Source organism: Dipodomys merriami, unplaced genomic scaffold (assembly GCF_024711535.1).
Source record: "Dipodomys merriami isolate MVZ:Mamm:240054 unplaced genomic scaffold, mDipMer1.0.p SCAF_8, whole genome shotgun sequence".
NCBI classification, from domain to species: domain Eukaryota; kingdom Metazoa; phylum Chordata; class Mammalia; order Rodentia; family Heteromyidae; genus Dipodomys; species Dipodomys merriami.
In genome coordinates, this window is record NW_027206401.1 from 39,434,908 (window position 1) to 39,460,086 (window position 25,179).

Here is a 25,179-nt window from a genome sequence, read left to right on the forward strand (position 1 = left end):
CAATTTCTACACTATACTGTTATAGTTTAATGGAAGTAATAAGTATTAGAGTGAAATTAACCTGTGTCTGGTAACTGAATGGGTTTAGGGAAATCACCCAACTTCATCAGCTGTGTAAGGAAGGAATTAGATAATCTCCAAGGTCTTAGACACTTTAGTTTTAAGTACTATTTGTTTAGAATCCCCAAAATTTAAAAGAGAAAATAAGTTTTTTTTATTGGTTCTTAGATTAGTACACATAATGAGTTACATTTGTACCATAAAGTTAACCAGGCATCATCCACAAAATTTTCCTGTTAGTGCATTTGTTATGTCTATCACAGTCTTATAATATTTCAAATTATATAGTTATCCTAAGTTGACAAATTGGCTAGAACTTTTTGGTAAATAAGGAAACAGTTAAAGCTGAGTGGTTATATTTCACAGCAGAAAACTTGGTTACCTTTGCTTTAGTGAAAAAATGCACATAAAGCAATAAACTACAGAATATTAAATAGGCATTAAAAGATTCCTGATAAAATCAATATTTACACAACAAGTTTATGGGTGAGACCGCAGAGATAGTGTAGGCAATAACCTCATGTACTGTATTACAGTCCACACAGCTTTAAACACACTCAGGTTCAGTGGTCATTGGAAAAGCTTTTGTTGATGCTTGTAGAGAAAAGTACTTTGAACTAGTTTTGGTTATCTGGTTCTGGGGGTTTAAAAGAAAATGTTTTCCTATTCAGGCAAACCACTGCCAAATGTGAGAAGGCTCAAACTCCCAAAGCGATGCGATACATAGAAGACACTTACAAAGTTCTTAGAACTTTAATCACATTTGCACTCTGGGTTTTCCTTGGTTTTATCTCTCCAAACACAAGACAGGCCAAGTTTCCTTCTGTGCTATTTCTGCCTTATATTTAGGGAGTGGAACTCAGAAGACTGCTTGGAAGGTCTCCAACCACTTAAGTCTGCACACAAGCAATAGGTGAAAAGATTCTTCCTGACGAGTAAATGTCAAAGGATCCAATTAAAGGACCCCTGGCTTATTTGACCCTGACTTGAACATATGAGACGTTTTATGTCTTAAATCTTGGCTACCACGTTCAAGGCCCTAGAAGTTGGCCCAGAGTGAGTGCTAGTCTTTAGGGGTTATTTTGGTGTTAGGTTTTAGTGGTAGGGTCCCTTTGCTTCTGTAGATGTCCGGCCACCGCCATGCCCAGCCATTGGTTGGATGTGGACTTGTGAACTTTTAATTCCCTGGCTGGTGTACCTTGTTCCCAGGTTTCTGGCTCCCCAGTAGCCAGGACTGAGTGATAGTCTTTTGCCGGATAATGTGTGTTGTCAGAGTTGGGAAACCCTTCAGAATTAGTGCGTTTGAGTCTGGAAAGGAAACTGCTGCCCTTGGAGAAGAAACGCCTCCAAACTGCTGTGTGTGTAGCCGTGTAAGACCAGTGTGTTCGGGCTGGCGAGGGGATTCGGTGGTACCGTGTCCCGGAGGAGAGGGCGCAGCGCCCAGCGGTGGCACCCCCACCGCCGGACACCCAGGCGGGAACGACGCCGCAAACCCACCGCGGCCGGAGTGGGCGCGGAACCTTTCCGTCGGCGATCCGGAGGGACGGACCGGAAGGGGAGTGGCACTGTAATCGCGAGGTGGGGACGCCGGGCCTGGGGCTCCTGGGAGACTCGGATTTTGTTTACGTCTGGACTCCGGGGCCCACGAGCCGAGCGTCCCAGGGTCGCCTCGTGGGCGGGTGAGTGTGCGCGGAATTCCTTCCCACGGCGCAGGGCGTTCTGCGCAGGCGCGGCGGCAGGCCGTGGGTGGGGGGAGGCTGCGCTGGCCGCTGGTTTGCGCGAGGGCGGCGTCGCGGCCCCGGGCCTGCGTGGAATCCCGGATCTGAGTGCTGTCATCCCGCTGGACTCGGTTCTCCCGGCTGAGGGAGAGCCGAGGCCCGCCGCCCGGCCCCGCGACCGCCCGGCCCGGAAGACACCTGCTGCGCTCCCACGTGCTCCACTGCGGAAGTCAGTGCTCGGTCTGCTCGCAGTTGGCGTTGTCATTTGTCCAGAACTTAAGGCAGCAGCTAAGCTTTCTTGGGCTAATTCATTATTTGCAAATAAGATCAAGGAAATAATTGATTATATTCGGTGCTTGTGGATAAGTGTGGTTATTGAAATCTATTGTCACTATTATTATTATTATTATTATGGCTTGAAGTCGGACCGGGCGCTGTCCCTGAGCTCGTTCACTCAGGGCTAGTACTCTACCATTTGAGCCACAGCACCAATTCCAGCTTTTTGTGAGCTAGTAATTTCACAGACTTTTCTGCCCAGGCTGGCTTCAAACCACCATCCTCAGATCTCAGCCTCCTGAGTAGCTAGGATTACAGACGTGAGCCACTAGCACCCAGCTAAACTTTTAGTATTATTTACGAGAGAATTAAGTTCATCCCTCACAGGGAACTCATTAACTGTTGTTTGGTAAGAACTCTTAGAGACACCGAGAATCTAAAATGAATTACACTTCGAAAGAATCTTTTAGAAAATGTTCAAATAGAACTAAAATCAAGATATAATGAAGAAAATAATGGAATAATCAATCCACCAAGAGACTTGATTAGTCATTTAAAAAGGGAAAACAGGACAAATCAGATGAAACAACAACAAAACATAGTACCAACTATTTAAATCCATTTATCTCCACATGGGAAAATGATTAAGGGCTTTGTGTGTGTGTGTGTGTGTGAGTCCCTGTGTGTCCTTGCACATTCCCACACCAATAATGGAGCTTGAATCTAGGACTTCACTGTCTTGCTTACCCTCCCCCCTCCCCAAACACACACCTTAACCTGGTACTCTACCACTTGAGCCACACCTCCAGTTTCAGCTTTTTATTCATCAATTGGAGATAACAGTTTTTCAGATTTGTCTGCTCGAGTTGAATTCAAGGTTTCTAGAGTCAGCTTCTTGAGTAGCTAGGATTACAAGCATTTGCTACCAGCTCCAGGCTAGTGTGTAACACAGAATTAAGTTTTTATTATATATTATGTATATGGACATAGATAGAGCTATCTATCTATCTATCTATCTAACTTTAACAGTGATTACTTGTAGTGGAGTAGGTGATTGTCTATCATCATCCTTTAAGTACTTTTTTTTCTGAACTGTTTTTCAGTAAGCATGTGTGTCTTATATAATCAGAAATGTAGGGGGTGGGGGGAACCAAGCCATGGGCTTCAGTTTGAAGGGTAACCATAGAGGAACATCTGCCTAATATTCAGGATTAGGGAGAGTTTGGGGAAATAAAAATGTTCCTTGAAAAGTAGAGTATGGATGGAATATGGGCAGTGAAGGAAAGGGATGAGCAGAGAACATTAATGGTCATGACAAGTTCATAAAAAGCCACACATAACCTGTGAGAAGCAACGCCATCAGACTTAGAAATAACATTTGGCAGTTCTGTAGCATACGGAGCTCTAAGACAGTCCTGAGAGGAATCCAGATATTAGATAATGAATGCTTGTTAAATACTGAATAAATGACTTAAATGAAGTTCTTCCTCTCTCTACATTCCTTTAAATACTAGGATTCAAATGAGAGAAGGAATTGGTAACGTGCTGTTTAAAATTTAAACTCAATTGGTCACTTTATGTTGTGGGAAGGAGGATTTTAAAGCTCCTGAGAATTCTAGCAATACTCAAGACTAATTTTCCAGAAATACAGGGAGTCAAAAGAAGTCCAGTGGTTGGCACTGACTAGAAGCAAGTACTGTTAAAGTCTCTGAGGTGGTTTATCTCTGGGATGTGTTTTGTTTGTTTTTTGGTGCCAGTTCTGGGGCTTGAACTCAGGGCCTGGGTGCTGTCCCTGAGTTGTTTTTTTTTCTCTCGAATCTAGCACTCGATCCACCTCTGCATCTAAGGCTTTTTGGTGGTTAATTGGAGATGAGAGCCTCATAGACATTCCTACCTAGGCTGGCTTCAAATCAAGATCCTTAGATCTCAGCCTCCTGAGTAGCTAGGATTGCAGACAAGAGCCACTGGCCCAGCAAAATCTCTGAGGAGGTTTAGTTCTACAATACTTTGTATTTCCTTATTTGTATATTGAAGTTTATGTAATTTTATATAACATCTTATTTACCTGCCTAAACTCATAAACTCATAATGGACCTTATAAGGTAGACATGATAGAGTTGATGGAAGAGGGAATAATATGAGCAAAAGCATAGAAGTTCCAGGTGCTAATGGCTCATGCCCGCAATCCTACTTTGGAGGTTCAAGGTTTGAAGCCAGCTACAGCAGGAATGTCACTGAAAGTCTTGTTTCCAATTAACCACTAACAAAAAGCCTGAAATGAAGATACTGTTTAAGTGGTAGAGTCCCCACCTTCAGTGAAAAGGCTAAGTAAGGGACAGTGCCTAGGCCTTGAATTCAAGCCCCACTATCAGCGCACACACAAAAAAGCCCTAAAAGCATGAATTTCTTTTAGTGTGCATGATAACATTGGAATGGATTTGGGCCAGACTGAGAATTACTCATTTAAAAAAGAGAGAACAAACACAATAAAGGATGGCGAGCATATTTAAAATCTAATTAAGATAGCTAATATTAAATTAACATGAAAGGTGGCTCACACCTGTAATCCTACCTATTCTGGATGCTAGAATCTGGATCATGGTTCAAAGCCAGCCTAGGAAGAAAAGTTTGAGAGACTGCATCTCCAATTAACTGGCAAAAAGCAGAGCTGGAGTAATGGCTCTAGTGATAGAGCACCATCCATGCAATCAAGCTGATCAAATGCAAAGCCCCAAGTTCAAATCCAAGTACTGTATTATATAACTAAAACTGCTACAGATTACATTTAAATAACACTTTGTAATTTTGTGTAATGTGTGTGCAAAAACTACTGGCCTGAAAAGCTTTTACTTAATATTACTACTCTCATTTTCTAATTATAATTTCAGAACTCTGGTTGGAATTAAATGGCAGAAAGCAAGAGCTTTGTTATTGTTTTTTTCAAGAGCCTTATTTTTAAAGTCAAATAAATGGGGGGTAACAAGTTAGACAAGAAATGTAATCACTCCCTTACTTAGATAACTGTAACCTCTCTGTATATCACCTTGACAATATTTTTTAAAAGTAAAATAAAAAATTAAGAAACTCCTTTATCAATTATCATAATGAAGATTACCATATAAAGTAGAATTCTTCAGTTATATGAATTACAGAGTTCTTACTATGTGATGCTTTCCTCTAGATATTTAATTTTGGTTTTCTTTTCAGTTTACTCAGAAAATAAACTCAGTTGGTCTCTGCGAATTAAACCACAAGTTTTCAGTGAATACAAAACCATGTGGTTTAAACATTGTAGGATGACTTTTTCCTATTTGAATAAAATAAAAAGTTACAGGTAAGTTTATTTACATAATCATATACAATATTTATTGTATATGATTTATTTATTTAATATTTATTGTATAGGTTTATTGATTATGTTTCATAAACTTGGTCAGCGTGTAATAGTTTATATGGTTTGACTATTTAAATATTCTTAATTTTTAGCAGCTTTTAGATTTAAAGTTTTTCAAGTCTACTGGAAAGTCAATAAAAGAATACAGTATTATGCCTGTGCATACCTTCATTCAAATTCAGAGATTGTTTTTTAATGTATTATAAAATACTATATTGCTTGGAGAAGTTATTTTAATTTCTGTATAATATCCTTATGACAGACCACAAATAATGTCATTCTCAAGGCTAAGTATATATGTCAGCTTAGCACACAAGAGGTCTTCACTGATTTTTTTTTAAGAAAAAGAACAAAAACCCTTATGCCTAAAATTATAAATGATTTCAGAGCAACATAAATATATAAGGTGGCTATATATGTATTTTAGCTAAAGTTGAGCTTGAGTAATATCTTTTGGAATATTTATATTTTATAATCCAATTTCTGACCTTTTGAAAAATATTTCATAACATTACAGCCATAACTGTGTTTTAGGTACTTGATCCTGCTTCTTGGAAGTAGCACTTTAAAGACTGGGTGCCTCAGCTGAGCATCTACCTAGTATTATCAATTATCAGTTAGTCCTAGATTACTGCAGTTTTGAATGATATATGGAAAAGGAAATTAATGGTTTGTTTTTTTTTTTTTTTGTTTGTTTTTGTTTTGATCGGTTGTGGGGCTTGAACTCTGTGCCTGGGTGCTGTCCCTGAACTCTTCAGCTCAAGGCTAGTGCTCTACTACTTGAGCCACAGTGATACTTCTGGTTTTCTGGTGGTTTATTGGAGATAAGAGTCTCACAGACTTTCCCATCTGGGCTGGCTTTGAACCGCAATTCTCAGATCTCAGCCTCCTTAGTAGCTAGGATTACATGTGTGAGCCACTGGCACCAGCTGAAACTAAGGTTCTTAAGATAATATTGAAGAAAAGTGATATTTAAATTTTAAAAGGCTAAAGAGTAATGAATGTAGTATGTATTCTCCATTTGGAAAGATTTAGCTTTACTCATAAAACATCCTTCTATAAGTTTGAATATATAGACTAGGTGAATGTTTATTTTAGGATATAGTATATATACATACATATATTCATATATACATATACACATACATGCAAACATTCATGCATACATACATATATACATAATACAAAATAAAATATACATATATGAATATATTAATATACTTTTAGGCCCTCTATAAAGGCAGGTGAGCATATGTGAGCACTGTCCCTCAGCTCTTCAGCTCAAGGCTGGCACTCTACCACTTGAGCCACAGCACCACCTCTAATTTTCTGGTGGTTAATTGGAGATAGGAGTCTTAGGGACTTTCCTGCCCAGGCTGGCTTTGAACTGTGATCCTCAGATCTCAGCCTCCTGAGTAGTTAGGATTATGGGCGTGAGCCACTGACTCCTAGCTTATATGAGGAAATAATATGATCAGATGAGTATTTTTATAGCATGCAGTGCAGAGTAGATAATGCCAGCCCTTAGAAGCAGTGATAATAGCCTTTATCTGGTAGAGTTGCCTGAAGGATTAAGAGAATATATTTAGATTTCCTAGCTACTGCCCGATATTTATTAAATTCTCAATAAATGGTAACTATAATTATTTTATTATTTTAAATGTGACCCAGAAGCCTACGTTTATATAATTCCATTTTCAGTTATAACTTACTTCCAAAGTCAATTAATTTTCTTTTTCTGTGAATATATGTATATATAATCATAATCATATATATGATATATATCTTGTAATCATAGTGCTCATATTAATCATATATCTCATAATCATACTGCATATCCATATAAGCAGTATGGTATATAGTTGCGGAATGATTATGAGATGCTTGGTTATAAATCATCAAAACTGAAAAAATTATGTGTTTAGGATCTAATAAAATATAAATAAGAATGTCTTTCTACACAGTATCTTAGAAGATAAGTTTTCTATAACAGCGGTATTTGCTTGGATCTTTGTTTTCACCTGTTAGGTCCCCTTGGAAAAGATCATACAGTACTTCACAAACCACTGTCGACAGCAGTGAGGTGAAAACCTTCAGGGTCCTGGCTGACAAGTGGTGGGATGAGCAAGGAGTGTATGCGCCTCTTCACTCTATGAATGACCTGAGGGTGCCATTCATTAGGTAACACTTCCAACTCTTAATTTTTCCTTTTTACTTAAAAATATATATACTTACCATGTATTTTACTATCATTTGCCCTCCATCATTCTCTTTAAAAACTGCAGCTCTTTTTAATAATCCATCCACTTTGCATCCACTTTTCTCTTAGTTTACACTTAGGTTCAAAATGCTGTAACTTGCCTCATGATGGTGGCTCACGCCTGAAATTTTAACTACTCAGGAGGCTAAACTCTGAGGACCATGGTTTGAAGTGAGCCCAGGTAAAACAGTCTATAAGATTCTTAACCAGCAAAGAGCTGAAAATAGAGGTGTGGCTCCAGTAGTGCAGCACCAGCCTTTTACTTTATTTTGTTTTGTATTGTTTTATTTGAGCAGCACAAAGAAAATGAAACAAATGGATAGGTTTGTTTTGAAAATTAGGGATAGTCTCTTCAATGTCCAGCCTGTGAAACCATGTACTTTTACTAATATCAAAGACCTAGGCTCTTTTTACAGCTTAATGTGAAGCAGTTTAGGTGAATTTGAATTAAATTAGTTTTCTTTGGAGGTGTGTATGTGTGTGCTTGAACTTAGGGCCTCGGTGCTGTAACTGAGCTTTTGTACTCAAAGCTAGCAATCTACCACTTTGAGCCACAGCTCCATTTCTGGTGTTCTGGTGGTTAGTTGGCGATAAGAGTCTCAGAGACTTTCCTGCCTAGACTGGCTTCAAACCAAGATCCTTCTATCTCAGCCTCCTGAGTAACCAGGATTACAGGTGTGAGCCAGCTGTACCTGGCTAAGAATTCTTTTTTTTTTTTTTGGTCAGTCATGGGGCCTGAACTCTGGGACTGGGCGCTGTCCCTCAGCTCTTCAGCTCAAGGATAGCACTCTACCATTTGAGCCACAGTGCCACTTCGGCTTTTTCTGCTTATGTGGTGCTAGGAATCGAACCCAGGGCCTCATGCATGCAAGGCAAGCGCTCTACCACTGAGCCACCTTCCCAGCCCAAGAATTAAATTCTTATGCAAGGAATTAAGACATGGTGACAGGTACACTCTTGTAATCCCAGCATTCGGAAGGCTGAGGATAGGAGGATCACAAGTGTGAGGCTAGATGGGCTATATAGCAAGAAGAAAAATGAAAGAAGATAAATTAATTAAATAAAATGGGGATTAATTTTTTCTTAGAAATCATATGTTTAAAACTTTCTTACTGATTACTAATTTTTTTACATGTTTTGAATTTTATTTTAAAGAGACAATCTTTTGACAACACTTGCCAATCACCAGCCAGGAAAACCTTTGTCTGGGCTGAAGATTCTCGATGTTGGCTGTGGTGGTGGATTATTAACTGAAGTAAGTGATTTAGAGTTGTTATGATATTATTACCTTTATGGGGAAAATTGAGAACTCAACTTAGAGCTGATTTGTCTTTTTGACAAATAATAATGTTTATCTTTTTGATGAATAATGTTGATTTGTAGCCTTTTGGAAAGTTTAAAAGTATGTATGCTTCGAAATTTTTTTTGCATGTGAAAATTTCAGGAAATATCCTGAAGATTTTTTATCGACAAATTTGATTATCTTAAAGGTTTTAGGTTTACAAAAATTGAGATAAAAGTACACTGATCTCATATGCTCTACAATTCCTGTTGTATTTCAGTATGCTTTCAGAAAATTATACAGAAGGGTTTTTGTGCGGTCCTTTTACACTTGTGTAATAATAGATCCTCAGACTTTTATGTACAAGTGGGGCCTTTTCCATCTTAGATGATTTAGAGTAATTGGAAGAGTAGTAGTGAAGAATAATTGCTTTAGCTTAGCGTAAGTGTATACCTTTGTATTCTGATGTCAGCACAGAAACTTTTTGCTGATGCTATATCATAATGTCTTGAAACATACTTTCAGTGACTAGGGGATTCAGAAATGCTAAGGTTTAATGGGATGTGATTACCGTCAAGGTCCATGATTCAGGCAGGTTGACAGTGACACTAACAGAGCTCTTTGATACACAGTTGTTTCAATATGCACATAAAATATGTTGTTTATCTGTTAGTAGACCCTTCCAAATTTCAGGAAACTTGAAATATGTGAAAATACATTTCTTAGGATCAAGAGTATATGGTATATAAATTGTAGAAAAGTAAGATTTTACTATGTGTTCTTAAGCCTGCTTAGTGTATTGTAGCAGGTCTTATAGCTCTAAAACTAACACAGTGAGTCCTACTTTTAGCTTATTGACTTTTTTGTTGTTGGTGGTTGTGGGGCTTGAACTCTGGGCCTGGGTGCTGGCACTGAGCTCTTTTGTTCAAGGATAGAGCTCTATCACTTTGAGACACAGCGCCACTTCCAGTTTCCTGGTGGTTAATTGGAGATAAGAGCCTCATGGACTTTCCTGCCCTGGCTGGCTTTGAGCCATAATACTCAGACTTCAGCTTCTTGAGCTAGGATTAAAGGTGTAAGCTACCAGTGCCTGGCTTGTTTGACTAACTTTAATATAAATAGTATGTAGACTTTGATTAAAATTAAGCCTAGTACATTTTTTTCTTTTATTTTAGTATATTAATTGTACATAGGGAGATTTCACTCTGACATTTCCATACATGCATACATATACCTCAATCATATACAACACCCCCATTACTTTTTTACTATCAGTGATGGGTCTTGGACTCAGTGCCGAGGCACTGTTCCTGAGGTTTTTACTCAAGGCTAGCACTCTACCTCTTTAAGCCACTGTTCCTCTTCAGTTATCTGGTGGTTAATTGGAGATAAGAGTCTCATGGACTTTCCTGCCAGGGCTAGCTTTGAACCGCAATCCTCAGAGCTCAGCCTCCTGAATAGCTAGGATTATAGCCCTGAACCACCAATGCCTAACAACAACAACAAAAAACACCACAAAAAACCCCAAAACCTAAAGAAGGCTGGGCTGGTGGCTCACACCTGTAATCCTAGCTACTCAGAAGGCTGAGAGTTGAGAACTGAGGTTCAATTCAGGGGCAGGAAAGGCCATGCAACTCTTTATCTCCAATTAATCACCAGAAAATCAGTCAGATGTAGTGTTGTGGCTCAAAGTGGTTGAGTACTAGCCTTGAGTAAAAGAGCTCAGAAACCATGGTCAGGCCTTGAGTTCAAGCCCCATGGCCAGCAACAACAACAAAAAGAACAAACTATAAAGAACTATTTGTGGGAGCTGGGAAATTAGCCCTCTAGTACCATGATAAAAATCAAAGGAAAAAGTAGAAAGAAAGGAGGGAGGGGGAAGTGAAGAGAGAAGAGGAAAGAAGGAAGGAAGGGAAGGAAGCAGGCCTCCTCTCCTCCACTCCTCCTCTCCTCCCCTGCAGTAACTGTTTTCCTCAGGACTCTGTCTTTCCCTTGCTCTCCTCTCCTCAGGAGTCCAGGTGTCCTCTGGACCTCTCTCCTCCCTCCACTATTTTCCTCTAACCTCTCCTCAGGACTCCTACTCCCCCCACCCCTCTGGGGCACGCAGCCTATATATCCCTGGATAGGCTGCGCCCTGCCCCCACTAATGGTTTCAAACCGACATTCGTGCTCCTACCCAGGCTGCCCCCTGTCCAATCCCAATAGGCTGCTAACCATGTGGGGCTCAACACCCCACCCCCTCCGATAGCACCCCCCCCCAGCATGTCCCACCCCTTTCGGTGGTATGCCCCTCCCCTTCCCTTGGCATGGGCCCTCTGGCGGTGCTCTGTGGGATGGTGACGTCGGCCTCTCAATGTCCTGCTCTGTCTGGTGGCCTGGTCTGTGGAGCGGTGAGGCTCAACTCTTGATGCCCGGCCCCCTCCAGCAGGCCGGGCCATGGGGCCACGCTGACTATTGGGCCCTGCTGATTATCAGGGCCCCATGGGGTATTACACTTTAAATATGTTATTATTATACCACATGCATGTAAATGTAAGGTTGTTTGATCATTGTTCTCACATTTAAGCTTTTTGCTGTAGAAAATTTCAAATATATACAAAAATGGAGGAAATGGTCTATGAACCCAAATACCTATAGATGATCTTCAGTAATCATCAGGAGTCACATTGTTTCATTTTTGGTAAATTGCTTGTTACTAACATGTCCTATTTTCTTACTGAGAGTAACTTTCTTTATGCCATTAGCCTCTAGGGCGGCTAGGAGCTTCTGTTACTGGAATTGATCCTGTGGATGAAAACATTAAAATAGCACAACACCATAAATCATTTGATCCAGTTCTGGATAAGAGGATAGAGTACAGAGTGTGTTCCCTGGAGGAGATTGTGGAAGATTCTGCAGAAACTTTTGATGCTGTCATAGCTTCTGAAGTTGTAGAACATGTGATTAATCTGGAAGCATTTGTACAGTGCTGTTGTCAAGTGTTGAAAGTAAGACTTACAGAACTTTTCCGTTTTTCTCTGTATGTGTATGTATCTATATAGCAACAGAATGTTATTTTAGCAGTCCAGCAGGCAAGGTATAGGAGAGAGGAACTAATAAGCAAGGATTAGGAGGTAGCATCTCTGCTGGAGAGTGTTTCTGTGCCTCTGATTGCCCTCAATAGCAAGACCTTCCAGTGTCCAATGAGTATCTTGATGTCTAGGGATCTTAAAAAAGGTGCTAAACTGGACAACAATACATCCATAGTGGTAATTTTCCCATTTGTACAATCTGCATTAAATACTTAATGGACATTATATGACAATTACTAAGAAATTGATTTAGATTAATATTTGAAATCCATGAGAACAAGCACTTGGTAAGTTTATGTGTGATATATATCTATGTATTATATATAGAAAAGTTTTCAGCTTTTTTTTTTTTTTGGTCTGTCATGGGGCTTGAACTCTGTGCCCAGGCACTGTCCCTCAGCTCTTCAGCTCAAGGCTTGCACTCTACCAATTGAGCCACAGCACCACTTCTGGTTTTTTGGTGGTTTATTGGAGATGAGTCTTACAGACTTTTGTGCCTGAGTTGGCTTTGAACCGTGATCCTCAGATCTCAGCCTCCTGAGTAGCTAGGATTACAGGTGTGAGCCACGGGTACCTGGTGTTTTCAGCTTTTTAAACCAAATTTTAGCTTTGTAGAAGAATTACAAAGAAAATGTGTGTTCCCTTTACCTTTTCCCCCTGGTACTAACACTAATAAGGCTCAGGTGCCCACCCTATGCTTTCAAACCCTGAAAGGGCGACCTCTTTCTGTTTTGGGTCCCAGGAGCTTCCCCAAGTCCTGTCCCTGCACATTTCTTCTGGTACAGTTCTCAAGAACAGCACCTGGACACTGACATTGTGCTTGCATACTACTCTACAGAGCCTGTTAAATTTCATTAGTTTTCTCACTAATGTCATTTTTGTGTCATGGGATCCAGTATAGCCTCCTGCATTGTACTCACTTGCCATATCTTCTTTGCCTAGCACTTTACCAACTGAGCCGTATCTCCAACCCCTAAATTTATTTTATATTATTATTGTACAAATGAGTTTTGATTCAACATGTCACTTTATGAGTGTACTACATCTTGATCAATGTTATCTCTTCCACCATTCTTTGCCCCTTCCCCTATCTCCCTCAACTCCACTCATCTCAAGTTATTTCAACTTTTACTTAAACAACATATCTCAATAATAGGCATCCTCTTTTAGAGTTTTGATTTGGGGTGGTATTTGAGATGTTTCTTTCCCACACCACATATAAATAGAGAATAATATGATTATTTTGGAGGGAATCTTTCATTTTTCTCCCCATTCAGACTTAATTTGTAATAAAAGGAAGGGACATCAATGTCCTTGGATCTCTGAGACTAAACATAGGAAGCACCATAAATATAGTCACTGAAAAATGGAAGACTGCATATACTTGTAAATGGTCTGTGTTCATGTTGGTGCTTATTTTGGTCTTTTCATAAAACAAAACCATTTTAACCTTAACCGTTAAAGTTCTGGTCAGAGATCACTTACTGGCATATTGTTCCCTTATGTAAGATACATAGTTCTGTGGTACATCAAACAGGTTTAAACAAGCTTAGCATCCTGTAGAAAATGTAGAGAGAGCATCCTGATTATTAGAATCAGGGTTGGTTTTAGGGCTTGAACTCAGGTGCTGTCTCTGGGCCTCTTTGTGCTCAAGGCTAGTACTCCATCAGTGTGTGTCACTTCTGGTTTTTGAATGGTTAATTGGAGATCAGAGTCTCACAGGGACTTTTCTGCCCAGGCTGGTTTCAAACCACAATCCTCAGATCTCAGCCTACTTAGTAGCTAGGATTTATAGGTATGAGCCACTGGCATCCCGCTAAATTTTACTTCTATACAATTTTATCTGTATATGATTTTTTTTAGCCTGCTGGTTCTTTATTTATTACTACAATCAACAAAACACAGATGTCCTATGCCCTGGGAATTGTATTTACAGAACAAATTGCAGGTATTGTACCAAAAGGTACTCATACATGGGAGAAGTTTGTTTCACCTGAGACACTAGAGAGCATTCTGGAATCTAGTAAGTATGGAGAATTTTTTCTCTAATTTTCAAGGCCTACTCAAGCTTTTAATGCATTATGTAATATAATTCACAATCACATTACTAGCATTTAAACAGGTCAGTATGTTTTACATATTAGCCTCTCAACTGTTATAAACATCTTAAGAAATGGATAAAATACTACTTTTACATGTGGCACCTAACCCAGTACAAAACAAAAAATAGCTGATCAGTGAACAGGTTTCTTTCTATTTAGTATTAAGTTGTTTAAAGATGAGGTACAGATATCTTACACATCTTCAGTTTGCCATTCTGAGTCTTACTTGTATTAGCTTATCTTATAGATTGTTTTCCCTGATTCTGCCATACTCAGATATTTCAAACTTGTTTGCTACTTTTTACACATTTACTGTCAGTTACGTATATTCTAGTATACTTTTTTCTCTTTCCTGATATGTTGGTAAGGTTATCTTCTTGTATCCTATACAGTGTTATACTGTGTTTTATATATAATGGACACTCAATTTACATGTTGAGATCTTGTCCAGTGCTATTGTCTCTCATTTATTTAGCATTTGATGGTTTTGTTTTTGTTTATGTTTTTGTCTCGGTTGTGGGGCTTGAACTCTGGGCCTGAGAGCTGCCCCTCAGCTCTTCAGCTCAAGGCTAGCACTCTACCACTTGAGCTACAGACTTTCCTGCCTGGGCTGGCTTTGAACCGTGATCCTCAGATCTCAGCCTCCTGAGTAGCTAGTATTACAGGCGTGAGCCACCGGTGCCTGGCTTGATGGTTTTGTTGAGTACTTAGTGTCATTGCATTTGTCATGCTTCTTGTTTTGATAATAGATCAAAAAAATTGATTTTACTTGAAAGATAATCAGTCCATAGCAAATAGGTAAATAATTTGTCCAGTATTACCGTGTACAGAGTGCCAAAGCTAGGTCTTGAACCCAAGTAGTCTGCTTTAGAGTATGTGTTCTAGTCTAAAGTATGGTCTGTACATGGTTACAAAGTATTTTTGCCCACTAAAGTACTAATAAATTTTCATTGATATGAAATGTTGCAGAGACTTTTGGCCTTTGGAAGTTAAAAGTTATTAAATCCATGTTTTCTGTTGAATTTTTCAGATGGTCTCTCAGTTCAGACTGTGGCAGGAATGATCTATAACCCCTTCTCAGGTTACTGGCATTGGAGCGACAGCACCATCATTAACTATGCAGCTCATGCTGTAAAATCCTTGGCACAGGAGCATCCGGGGCCTGCTGAGTTTGTTTTCAAGGGTGAAACAGAAGAGCTCCATGCTAACACATCCAGCAGTCCAGGTGTTCATGAACAGCTAAAGAAATGAATTGTTTTTGAGGATTGTAATAGCATGGCTGAAAAGTCTGTTTATAAGTTTAAAAAGACATACAAAAATATTCAGTTTATCTTTGGAGAGAAAAATCATGAAATAAAGGCCAACCAAAAAGGCTAAATCTTTGAAAAGACTCATGATCATGTGCTACTTTCAAGAGATTCTATGGACAAAAATTTTTATCAAGATATTGTGTGATCTAGGAGTTTACATTCTTTAGCTTTTAGTTTACAAGTAAAATCTGCATATTTCATTTCATCTTATACATTACATATTTCCCCACATGCATTTACATGAATATGTTTTGTTATTTATTTTAACTTAATATGGAATCTTTTTTGTTTTTTGTTAATTCAGTAGTACTCTTGCCTGATAAAAACCAATTACAATTTTCTATTACTTACACTTGGGAAGATAACATGTATTATTTTTCTCTACATCTTATTTTGTTGGAAAACAAATGGGTTATTATATATGTCCTGGGTTTAGATTCAGACATTAAAATCAACTTGTGACTCCCTCCCAGAAAGAACTAATATTCATGTCTTAAAGCCATCTCCATTGCATTCTTTCCCCTCCCCTCTGCTACCTTGTATTTATTACTATCCAGGATGTTTGTAACATTTTAGTACCCTTAACTTTCTGTTAGAAAACTATTTTAAGCATGTGAGGGTGAGGCAAGAGGATCACAGGTTCAAGGCCATGCTGGGATACATAGATGTTTGAGGCTACATGCAACCCATAGCAAAAAGTAAAGGGAGGCAGGGTGCCAGTGGCTTACGCCTCTAATCCTAGCTACTCAGCAGGCTGAGATCCGAGGATCACAGTTCAGAGCCAGCCTGAGCAGGAAAGTCTGTGAGACTCTTATCTCTAATTAATCACCAGAAAACCAGAAGTGGCCAGGCCCTGAATTCAAGCTCCAGAACTGGCAAAAAAAAAATGTTAGTTAATCAAAAAAGGTAAATATTTTGGACACTTTTTTTTTTTTTTTTTGCCATTCCCTAGGGCTTGAACTCGGGGCCTGGGCACTGTCCCTTAGCTGCTTTTGCTCAAAGCTAGCACTCTTACCACTTGAGCCACAGTGCCACTTCTGGCTTTTTCTGTTATGTAGTACTGAGGAATCAAACCCAGTGTTTCATGAATGCTAGGCAAGCATTCTACCACTAAGCCACATTCTGAGCCCAATTTTGGACACTTTTTAATACCCTCTTTTAAAATTGTTATTATAAGGGTAATATACAGAGGGATTACTGTTTTATAAGCCAGGTAATGAGCACATTTCTTTTTGAACTGTGTCATCCCTTCCCAGTTTTTCCCCCCTGTCCTTACCTACAAGTTGTATAGTTCACTGCTGTACCTTTAGCCCTCTATTTCTGTGCCTTCCATTACCCCTTCAAAGACAAATGAATAAAAAAGACAAAAAGAAAAGGAAAAAATCCTCTTGTTTCTATTTCCTGGAGTTCATTTCAATAAGCATTATTTTATATGATCAGAGGAAAAGAGGCATTGTGCCTTTGGGTTCCTCCCCTAAGAGTATGTGTAAAGTCCTGAAAAATTACCACATTGCAGTAATTTATTTATTTACCTTTTGCCAGTCCTGGGGCTTGAACTCAGGGCCTGGTTTTTGTCCCTGGGCCTCTTTGTGCTCAAGGCTCTACCACTTGAGCCACAACACCACTTCTGCTTTTTCTGATTATGTGGTACTGAGGAACTTTTTAAAACCCAGGGCTTCATGCATGCTAGGCAAGCACCCTACCACTAAGCCACATGTTCCAATCTTTTAGATCTAGCTTCTGCATATGAGAAAAAAAAATGCACCATTTGTTTCTCTGAGCTTGGTTTGCCTCACTTAATACGACTTCTAGGTCCATCCATTCCCCTGCAACTGATATGATCCTTTCTAATGGTTGCATAAAATTCCATTGTGTATAGATACCACAGTCTTTGGATCCACTTATTCTATTGTAGGACATCTGGGCTGTTTCTGTAACTTGGCTATTGTGAATAGTGCAGCAATGAACATGGCTGTACAGGTGTCTTTATCATATCCTGGCTCATGATGTTCCAGGTAAATGCCCAAGAGTGGTATGACGGGGTCATAGGGAAGATTCCTGTTTTATTTTTTGAGGAACCTTCAAGTTGCTGTCCACTGTGGTTGTACTAGTTTACATTCCCATCAATAGTGAAATAGGGTTCCTTTTTCCCCACATCCCCACCAGCCAGTTGTTTGAATCCATGATGTTGGCCAATCTAACTGGCGTGAGATGGAATCTCAGAGTAGTTGTGATTTGCATTTCCTTTTTCAAGGATTTTGAGGATTTCCTCATGTTTTTCTTTTCCATTTTATGTCTTTTGAGAAGGCTCTCCTTAGCTCCTTTACCCATTTAATGATTGGTTTATTAGCTTTGGGAAAGGTTAATTTCTTGAGCTCCTTGTATATTTTGGATTTAGGCCTTTGTTGGATGTATTGCTGGCAAAGATCTTCTCACAGTCTATTGGCTGTCTTTCTAGTTTATGTCTTTTGCTGTGCAGAAACTTTTATTTATTTTTTCATATGCAGAAAATTTTAATTTGGATGTACTCCCATTTGTCAAGTTCCATCCTATCTACTATGTCCCTGAGACTTTTCAAAAAGTTTCTGCCTCTGCCTATGTTCTTGTGTTTCTTCTATTCCTTCTTGCAGTAATTTCAAAGTTTCAGGTCTGATGTTGAAGTCTTCAGTCACTTTGAGTTGATATTAGTTAGTGATGACAAACATGGATCTACTTTTAGTTTTCTGAATATGGATTTTGTGTTTTCCCACCACCAATTATTGAAGAGACTATCTGTTTTCACTGCATATATTTGGCTCCCTTATCAAACATCAGATAACTAAGTATATGATTTTATTTCTGGGTCTTCTAATCTGATCCATTGATCTTCGGGTCTATTTTTTTTTTTTTTTGTCGGTCGTGGGGCTTGAACTCTGGGCCTGGGTGCTGTCCCTCAGCTCTTCAGCTCAAGGCGAGCGCTCTACCACTTGAGCTACAGCGCCACTTCCGGTTTTCTAGTGGTTTATTGGAGATAGGAGTCTCACGGTCTTTCCTGCCCAGGCTGGCTTTGAACCGCGATTCTCAGATCTCAGCCTCCTGAGTAGCTAGGATTACAGGCGTGAGCCACCGGCGCCCGGCTTCGGGTCTATTTTTTGTGTGCTAATACCAAGCTGTTTTTGTAGTTGAGCTTCAAGTCTGGGATTGTGATACCAGCATTGCTTTTTTTTTTTTTTTTTTTAACTAAAATTGCTTTGGCTATTTGAGGTGTTTTGTTGTTCTATATGAATTTTTGGATTGTTTTCTCTATCTTGGTAAAGACCTTCATTTGGATATTAATAGGGATTGCATTAAATTTGTGGATTATTTTTGGCAGTATGAATGTTTTCACAATATTTCACCTATTCATGAACATGGAAGGTCTTTTCATTTCCTGATGTCAACTTTGATTTCTTCTAATGTTTATAACCTCACTATAAAGGTCTTTTGCTCCTTGGTTAGGTTAATTCCCAGATTTTTTTGAGGCTTGTGCAGAGTTCTTTGCCTGATTTCTCTCTCTGATTGTACATTGTTGCTATCCAGAAATACTGCTGAGGGCTGGGAAGGTGGCTCAGTGGTAGAACGCTTGCCTTGCATGCATGAGGCCCTGGGTTCGATTCCCCAGCACCACATAAGCAAAAAGAAAAAAAAGCCGGAAGTGGCGCTGTGGTTCAAGTGGTAGAGCGCTAGCCTTGAGCTGAAGAGCTGAGGGACAGCGCCCAGGCCCAGAGTTCAGGCCCCATGACCGGACTAAAAAAAAACAAAAAACAAAAAACAGAAATACTGCTGATTTTTGTCAGTTAATTTTGCATCCTGCTAACTTTGCCAAAACTATTAGTCAGCTCTAGGAGCTTGGGGACAGAATCTTTTGGGTCCTTTAGCTATAAGATCATGTTATCTATAAATAGGGATGGTTTGACTTCTTTCCCTACGTGAATCCCTGTTCTGTCTTTGTTTTGCCTTACTATCCTGGCCAGGAATCCAACACTGTATTGAAGAGAAGTAGAGAGAACAGACATCCTTGCCTTATTCCTGATTTTAGAGAAAATGGTTTTAGTGTTTCGCCATTTAGTATGATATTGGCTGTTTGTTTGACAGATATAGCCTTTATTAAGTGAGATAAATTGTTTTAAAATTATTTATTGTTATTATAAAGGTGATTCACAGAGGAGTTACAGTCAAGTAAAGAGTACATTTCTTTTTTGACAGTGTCACCCCTTCCCTTACTCCCAGTTTTTCCCTCCCATCCCTACCAAGTTGTATAGTTCATTTTCAATATAATGTTTAGTGGGTACTATTGCTATATTTGTTCAACCTTTGTTCCTCCTTTTCTGTGCCTCCATACTCTTTCAAAGACAGGTAAATGAATAAATAAGACAAAAAAGTAAACAAAAATAGCAACAAAGAAAAAACACCTTGTTTTTATATCCTGGAGTTCATTTGATAAATATTATTTTACATGATTGGAGGAACATAGGCGTTGAGACTTTGTGTTCCTCTCCTAAGTGTATCCTCCTTTGGTTTCTCTGTGTGACTGTTGAGTCCTATGTAATTTATCATGTGTGTTATGTCTATCTTTCACATATGAGAAAAAATATGTGCTGTGTATCTCTCTGAGCTTGGCTTACCTTGCTTAACATGATTTCTTCTAGGTCCATCTATTGCCCTGAAAATAATATAATATTCTTTCTAATGGCTGTGTAAAATTCCATTGTGTATAGGGACCACATTTTTTGGATTCACTCATCTATTGTAGGGGTTCTGGGCTGTTTCCCTGAGTTGGCTATTGTGAATAGTGTAGCAGTGAACATGGATGTGCAAATGTCTTTATGGTATCCTGGCTTGTGATGTTCTGGGTAGATGTTCATAAATACTCCTTTTCAATGTGTGTTAGGTACTCTCAAAGGTGTGTTTGTGTTACTACTGACTTGGAATGAACACACCATTGAGCAGCATTAAGGAGTGATTTTGAAAACACTTGAAACCATGTACAAGTTCAAATCATACTTACTGGAAATAATTTTTATACTTAGACTGGTGTGGTGTCCACAGTCACAACACATCATTATAGGCTACAGAAATAGTTGAATATCAAAAAATAACATGGAAATAAAAATGGAAAGACTAAATGAAAGTGTTGGAGTAACCACACATAATTGCTTTTATTAACTTACAATGTAACTCCTTTTGAAGGGAGCCTCTTAATTGGCTATTACTAATGGGATACAGATGATACAAATCCTTTCTGTCAAAACCATCCTGACACTGACTGTTTTCATGAAAATCAAGCAAAAGAATCTGTGATGAGTACAACAAACCTCTTGTATTTCCATGAGAAAAGGATTCAACTCATATAAAGAACCACTGTCTCAGAGACAAAAACACCATTTGGACCCAAAGAAAAAGATATGTTTTCAAGACAGTGTGATAGCAAAGTTGAGAATGGAGGCATGGAATTTCAAGATTAAATATGGATTTGAACTAGACTTGAGTCCTTGTTTCTCTTTTGCAGGGCAGGACTACACAGGTGTAGGACTCACATCTCCTAAGACTATGGTTCTTTCCTGACTAAAAAGCAGGCCCTGTCTTTGAGATCCATGGACAGCTCTAAGGTTCTGGAAACCCTTGATATAGGTAACAAAAGTGTACTGAGAATATCCTTTAACTTTCAAGGATTCCTGACTGTAGAAACATTAAAAATTACTCTTGTAAAATTCTGCCTTGGAGCCAATGCCAGGCTCCATACCTGTAATCCTAGCTACCTAAGAGGCTGAGATCTGAGGATCATGAGTTGAAATAAGCCGAAGCAGGAAAGTTCATTAGACTCTTATCTCTAATTTGGCACAAAAAAAACTGGAAAGGGAATCTGTGGCTGAAGTGGTAGAGCATTAGCCTTAAGCAAACAAACTCAAGCACAGTGTCCTGGCCCTAAGTTCAAGTCTCAGGACCACACACACACACACACACACACACACACACAATTCTGCATTGGGAAACTGTAGTCCTTATATGACAAGGATATGACAAGGAAATAAAAATATAATTAACCTTATTGTTTTTCTATATGTTGTGTAAAAGTCAATATGAAGCCATTACAATTTGGAAAAGGAAAAAACTGGGGCAGGATTTAAATTAGCTCATTTTGGGGTATTATTTTGAAAAAGATTGGGAAGTCATCCTGGAGTTGTGTCTAGATTTAGTTTGGTCAGAATGGAATGGCAGAGGTGAGTCTGAATTCATAAGCAGATTTCTTATATGTTTATAGTATTTCAGCTCAGAAGAAAGCATTGCTATCATTAAATAGAAATAGAACATCAATAGGAAGATGACAAAGTTATGGATGGAAGAATGGATGGTTGAATGGTGGATGCAAGATTGAGATCCTGAGCAGCAGTGTAAACCAAGAGCCAAGAGGAACTGCTTCTGTGAAGCCGGACATGCAAGCAGCTTGGCTCTTGTCCCTATCTAACAACACCAAGACCACTCAGTAACAAGGTTTTTGGGTGCCTGCTTGAAGATACACAGAACTGGCAGTTTCAAACCCAGAGTACTCCCTGAGAGCCAATGATACAGGGTGAAACTAACTTTTGGAGACAGATCTCTCTGTGTTCTGTAGATGTCACCTTTGTCTGACATCAATCAATTCAAGGCCAGGTCCCGAACCTGTTGGAGCAGATAGTCATTCTATTCCTGTAGGCTGATAAGAACCATGGATAGTATAATTGTTCAACATGGAGACACTCCCTAACAACTCTTTCTTGGATTTTCTTCCCAAGAGCCTATCTTGAATTTGTCCTTCCTGACTCTACCTGCCACTGCTGGTCAATTACCTATAGTCTTTATCAGGCCTGATTCAGGATATACCAACCTCCCTTCCTCCTCAAGTCTTCATCAACTTCTCTCCACTTCTCACCTTAATTGAATCCTGCCTGTCCTATGAGAATGATTTCACTTGAAGTCATTTTGAGAGGAACTTTTAAATTCTATGAAATTCAAGGGAGGAAGATTAGATTAGATCTTTTGTGCTTCCTGTCACTACTCTTGGATACAAGTTTCTGCCTCTTCAGTCCTGAAGTCCAACTTTCCCATCAAATCCTTGCTTACTGAAAATCTTCTCTTCTGGCCACTTCTCTTATTCACAGGGTCTTATCCCTCTCCTTCTTAGTGCTTCGCAAGTTCCTGAAAAACTGCAATGGATGGTGTTTGTGGATGGCTCCTGTCCTGCCAAATCAGCGGTAGCACCTTATTTCTCTAGGCTTGTGCCTTCATAGGCAGACCTGACAAAAACATTGCCTTTGATCAAGCTTCAGTCAGGCTTATGGAAGAGATCCTCTCAACTAAGTCAGTTTAGCTGGAATTCTCTATTCTCCATATTTGAAAGAACGAGTCAAATTTCCTTTTCCTCGTTACTCAAGTTTTACCTAATGACCCAGCTCTGCCCTCAGCTAGATTCCTTGCAGTGGTTCCCCATAGTCTAGATCCCTTCTCGGAGTCATTTTATATCCACTGAACCTCCTGCTTAGTGTTGCTCCTTGGCTGTACATCTTTGTTCTTCTTTGTGATTGGAACTGAGCTGAACCTTTTTCAGTCTTTTTACTGTAGAGGCCCATTACAGTAGTCCCTTGAATAAGGCCTTCCTTTCTCCCTTTAGTACATATGAGAGTTAGGTTTTCTTTAACACGCTTCAGCACTTATGGTCACCTTACAGCATTCAAGTCTTATCTATTGATCAATTGATCAGTTGATTGATTGATTGATACCGGCCTATTGGCCACTCAGTAGGTAGGCCAGTACTCTATCATTTGGGCCATTGCCCCACTTTTGCTTTTTAGTAGTTAATGAGAGATAAGAAGGTTACTTAATCAGCCTGCCTGGGCTGGCTTCAATCTGCAATCCTCAGATCTCAGCCTCCTGAGTAGCTAGCTAGTATTTATAGGTGTGAGCCACAGGAGCTCAGCAGAAGGTTCACTTATAACTACACACACTTGGTTTTTGGGATGTCCACCTTTCCAGGTGATAACAGGGGAACCCCTGAATACTGGGCTTGGACATCAGCCTTGCTAATCATGTACTACACCTCCACATTGTATTAGAACCACTTGTCCTAAGGAGCTGATGTCCTTGGAGGAATCTCTTTCATCCCAATTGGCTATCCAGGGAAGCCAGGAGGATTCTTTTTTAAAATTTTATTTTATTGTGAAAATACCATACAGAGGGGTTACAATTACATGGGTAAGATAATGAGTACATTTCTTATCAAGCATTGTTGCCTCCTCCTTTGTTTCCCCTTCCTATCCCTTCCCATCTCCCCCCTCCCCCTGCCCCCCCTTACCTCCCCTCCAAAGTGGTAAAGGTCATTTTTCAACATAACGATTTGTACATCTCATTGTTGCAATGGGTCCACCTGTATCCCTATTTAAACGATTTGTTTTTTCCCTTCCCCTCCACAAATTATACCAACATCAAACACAGTGAAAGCAGGGGTTATACCGTGGGGGAGGGACATACGAAGCAGCAAGAAATCATCTTATAAATATGTTAGGAACAATTGCATGAAAGCAAAAACATTTGAATACTTATCTTGGGGTTCATTTCACCTAACATCGACTTATCTGACCTTTTCTGCTTGTCTCAGACATATACTAGTTATTGCAAATAAGGGAAACCATGGGACCTATGTTTCTTTGGGCCTGGCTTACTTCACTTAATATAATTTTTCCAAATCTTTTCATTTCCTAACAAATGGGTCAATGCCATTCTTTCGAATGGAGGCACAGAATTCCATTGTGTATATATACCACATTTTCTTGATCCATTTATCTACGGAGGGGCATCTGGGTTGGTTCCCTATCTTAGCTATGATAAATAATGCTGCAATAAACATAGTTGTGCTGGTAGCTTTAGTGTGGTCTTGTTTGTGATCATTTGGGTAAATGCCCAAAAATGGGATTGCTGGGTCCTAGGGGAGCTCTATGTGGAGTTCTTTTGAGAAACCTGCCAGGAGGATTCTTGTATTCATCTTTCCACCTAAAGAATCATGAACACCTGTGTCTTTGTTCCTTTTTTTTTTTTTCATTTCCTCTAAGATACAAGTATCTACACTCTTGCTAGAATTTGTGTGTACATCACAAACTTCTATGGTGTACGGTCCTGTTGTTTGTACTTAGGAACTAAAAACAGAAAAACAAAACGAAGTTAGGATGGGGAACCACAGTTAGTTGGTTGGTGGATTTTCTGCACCCAAAAGAAGGTGGGGAGGGGGCGAAGGGATGGGTCCCACAAAACCTGTATCACTAAGCTCCTCGATAATGGTTCCAAAGACCCCAAAGCGGGGTCTGCCAGGGGGAGTATTTCTCAACTAGAGTCCTATCTGTTATTTGTCGAACATCTCTCTGTGAGCCCCTGCCCAAACCTGGGTAACTTCAATGCCCTAAGTGTGAGTGTGTGTGTGTGAGTGTGTGTGTGTGTTAAAGATGTACCCATGCCCAGCGTTTTCCCCAGCATGTCCAGATATAATCTGATTCCCGGCCTCAATCCGGGCCCTCCCGCCCAGCCCCCGCCGGGTGGCGTTCGTGCCCGCAGCTCCGCGCGGTCCCAGGTGAGTCCAGCGCGCTCCGCGCTCGCGCTCCGGCTTGCGGGAGGGGCTGGCGCGAAGGCGGGGGACAGGCCGGGGAGCGGCGGGGACCGCGAT

The 25,179-nt window shown here is 39.7% G+C and overlaps 2 protein-coding genes across 3 annotated transcripts in view; both read left to right on the top strand.

The window, feature by feature from the left end:
- The first annotated feature begins 1,519 nt into the window (after window positions 1-1,519).
- Coq3 (coenzyme Q3, methyltransferase) lies at window positions 1,520-15,541 on the top strand. 2 transcript variants are annotated; one of them, XM_070011031.1, is made up of 7 exons: window positions 1,520-1,739; window positions 5,262-5,388; window positions 7,477-7,629; window positions 8,864-8,963; window positions 11,735-11,977; window positions 13,925-14,084; window positions 15,194-15,541. In XM_070011031.1, the coding sequence occupies exons 2-7, from the start codon at window positions 5,330-5,332 to the stop codon at window positions 15,412-15,414; spliced, it is 936 nt and encodes a 311-aa protein (XP_069867132.1). In that variant the 5' UTR covers window positions 1,520-1,739; window positions 5,262-5,329; the 3' UTR covers window positions 15,415-15,541. The 2 variants fall into 2 exon arrangements, with proteins under 2 accessions (XP_069867132.1, XP_069867133.1); XM_070011032.1 differs by lacking the exon at window positions 1,520-1,739 and adding an exon at window positions 1,924-2,007.
- Window positions 15,542-25,061: 9,520 nt separating this feature from the next.
- Faxc (failed axon connections homolog, metaxin like GST domain containing) overlaps window positions 25,062-25,179 on the top strand; it is a 55,125-nt gene continuing 55,007 nt past the window's right edge. Inside the window, exon 1 of the mRNA XM_070010901.1 lies at window positions 25,062-25,086. The gene's annotated coding sequence lies outside the window, so the exon portion shown is untranslated. The remainder of the gene's footprint in view (window positions 25,087-25,179) is intronic.

Bases quoted from the DNA above. Each gene is read 5' to 3' on its own strand.
- Coq3 (XM_070011031.1), top strand. From the start codon at position 5,330: ATGTGGTTTAAACATTGTAGGATGACTTTTTCCTATTTGAATAAAATA. The intron at 5,389-7,476 runs GTAAGTTTATTT...TTCACCTGTTAG, and splicing joins AATAAAATAAAAAGTTACAG to GTCCCCTTGGAAAAGATCAT. The intron at 11,978-13,924 runs GTAAGACTTACA...GATTTTTTTTAG, and splicing joins GCTGTTGTCAAGTGTTGAAA to CCTGCTGGTTCTTTATTTAT.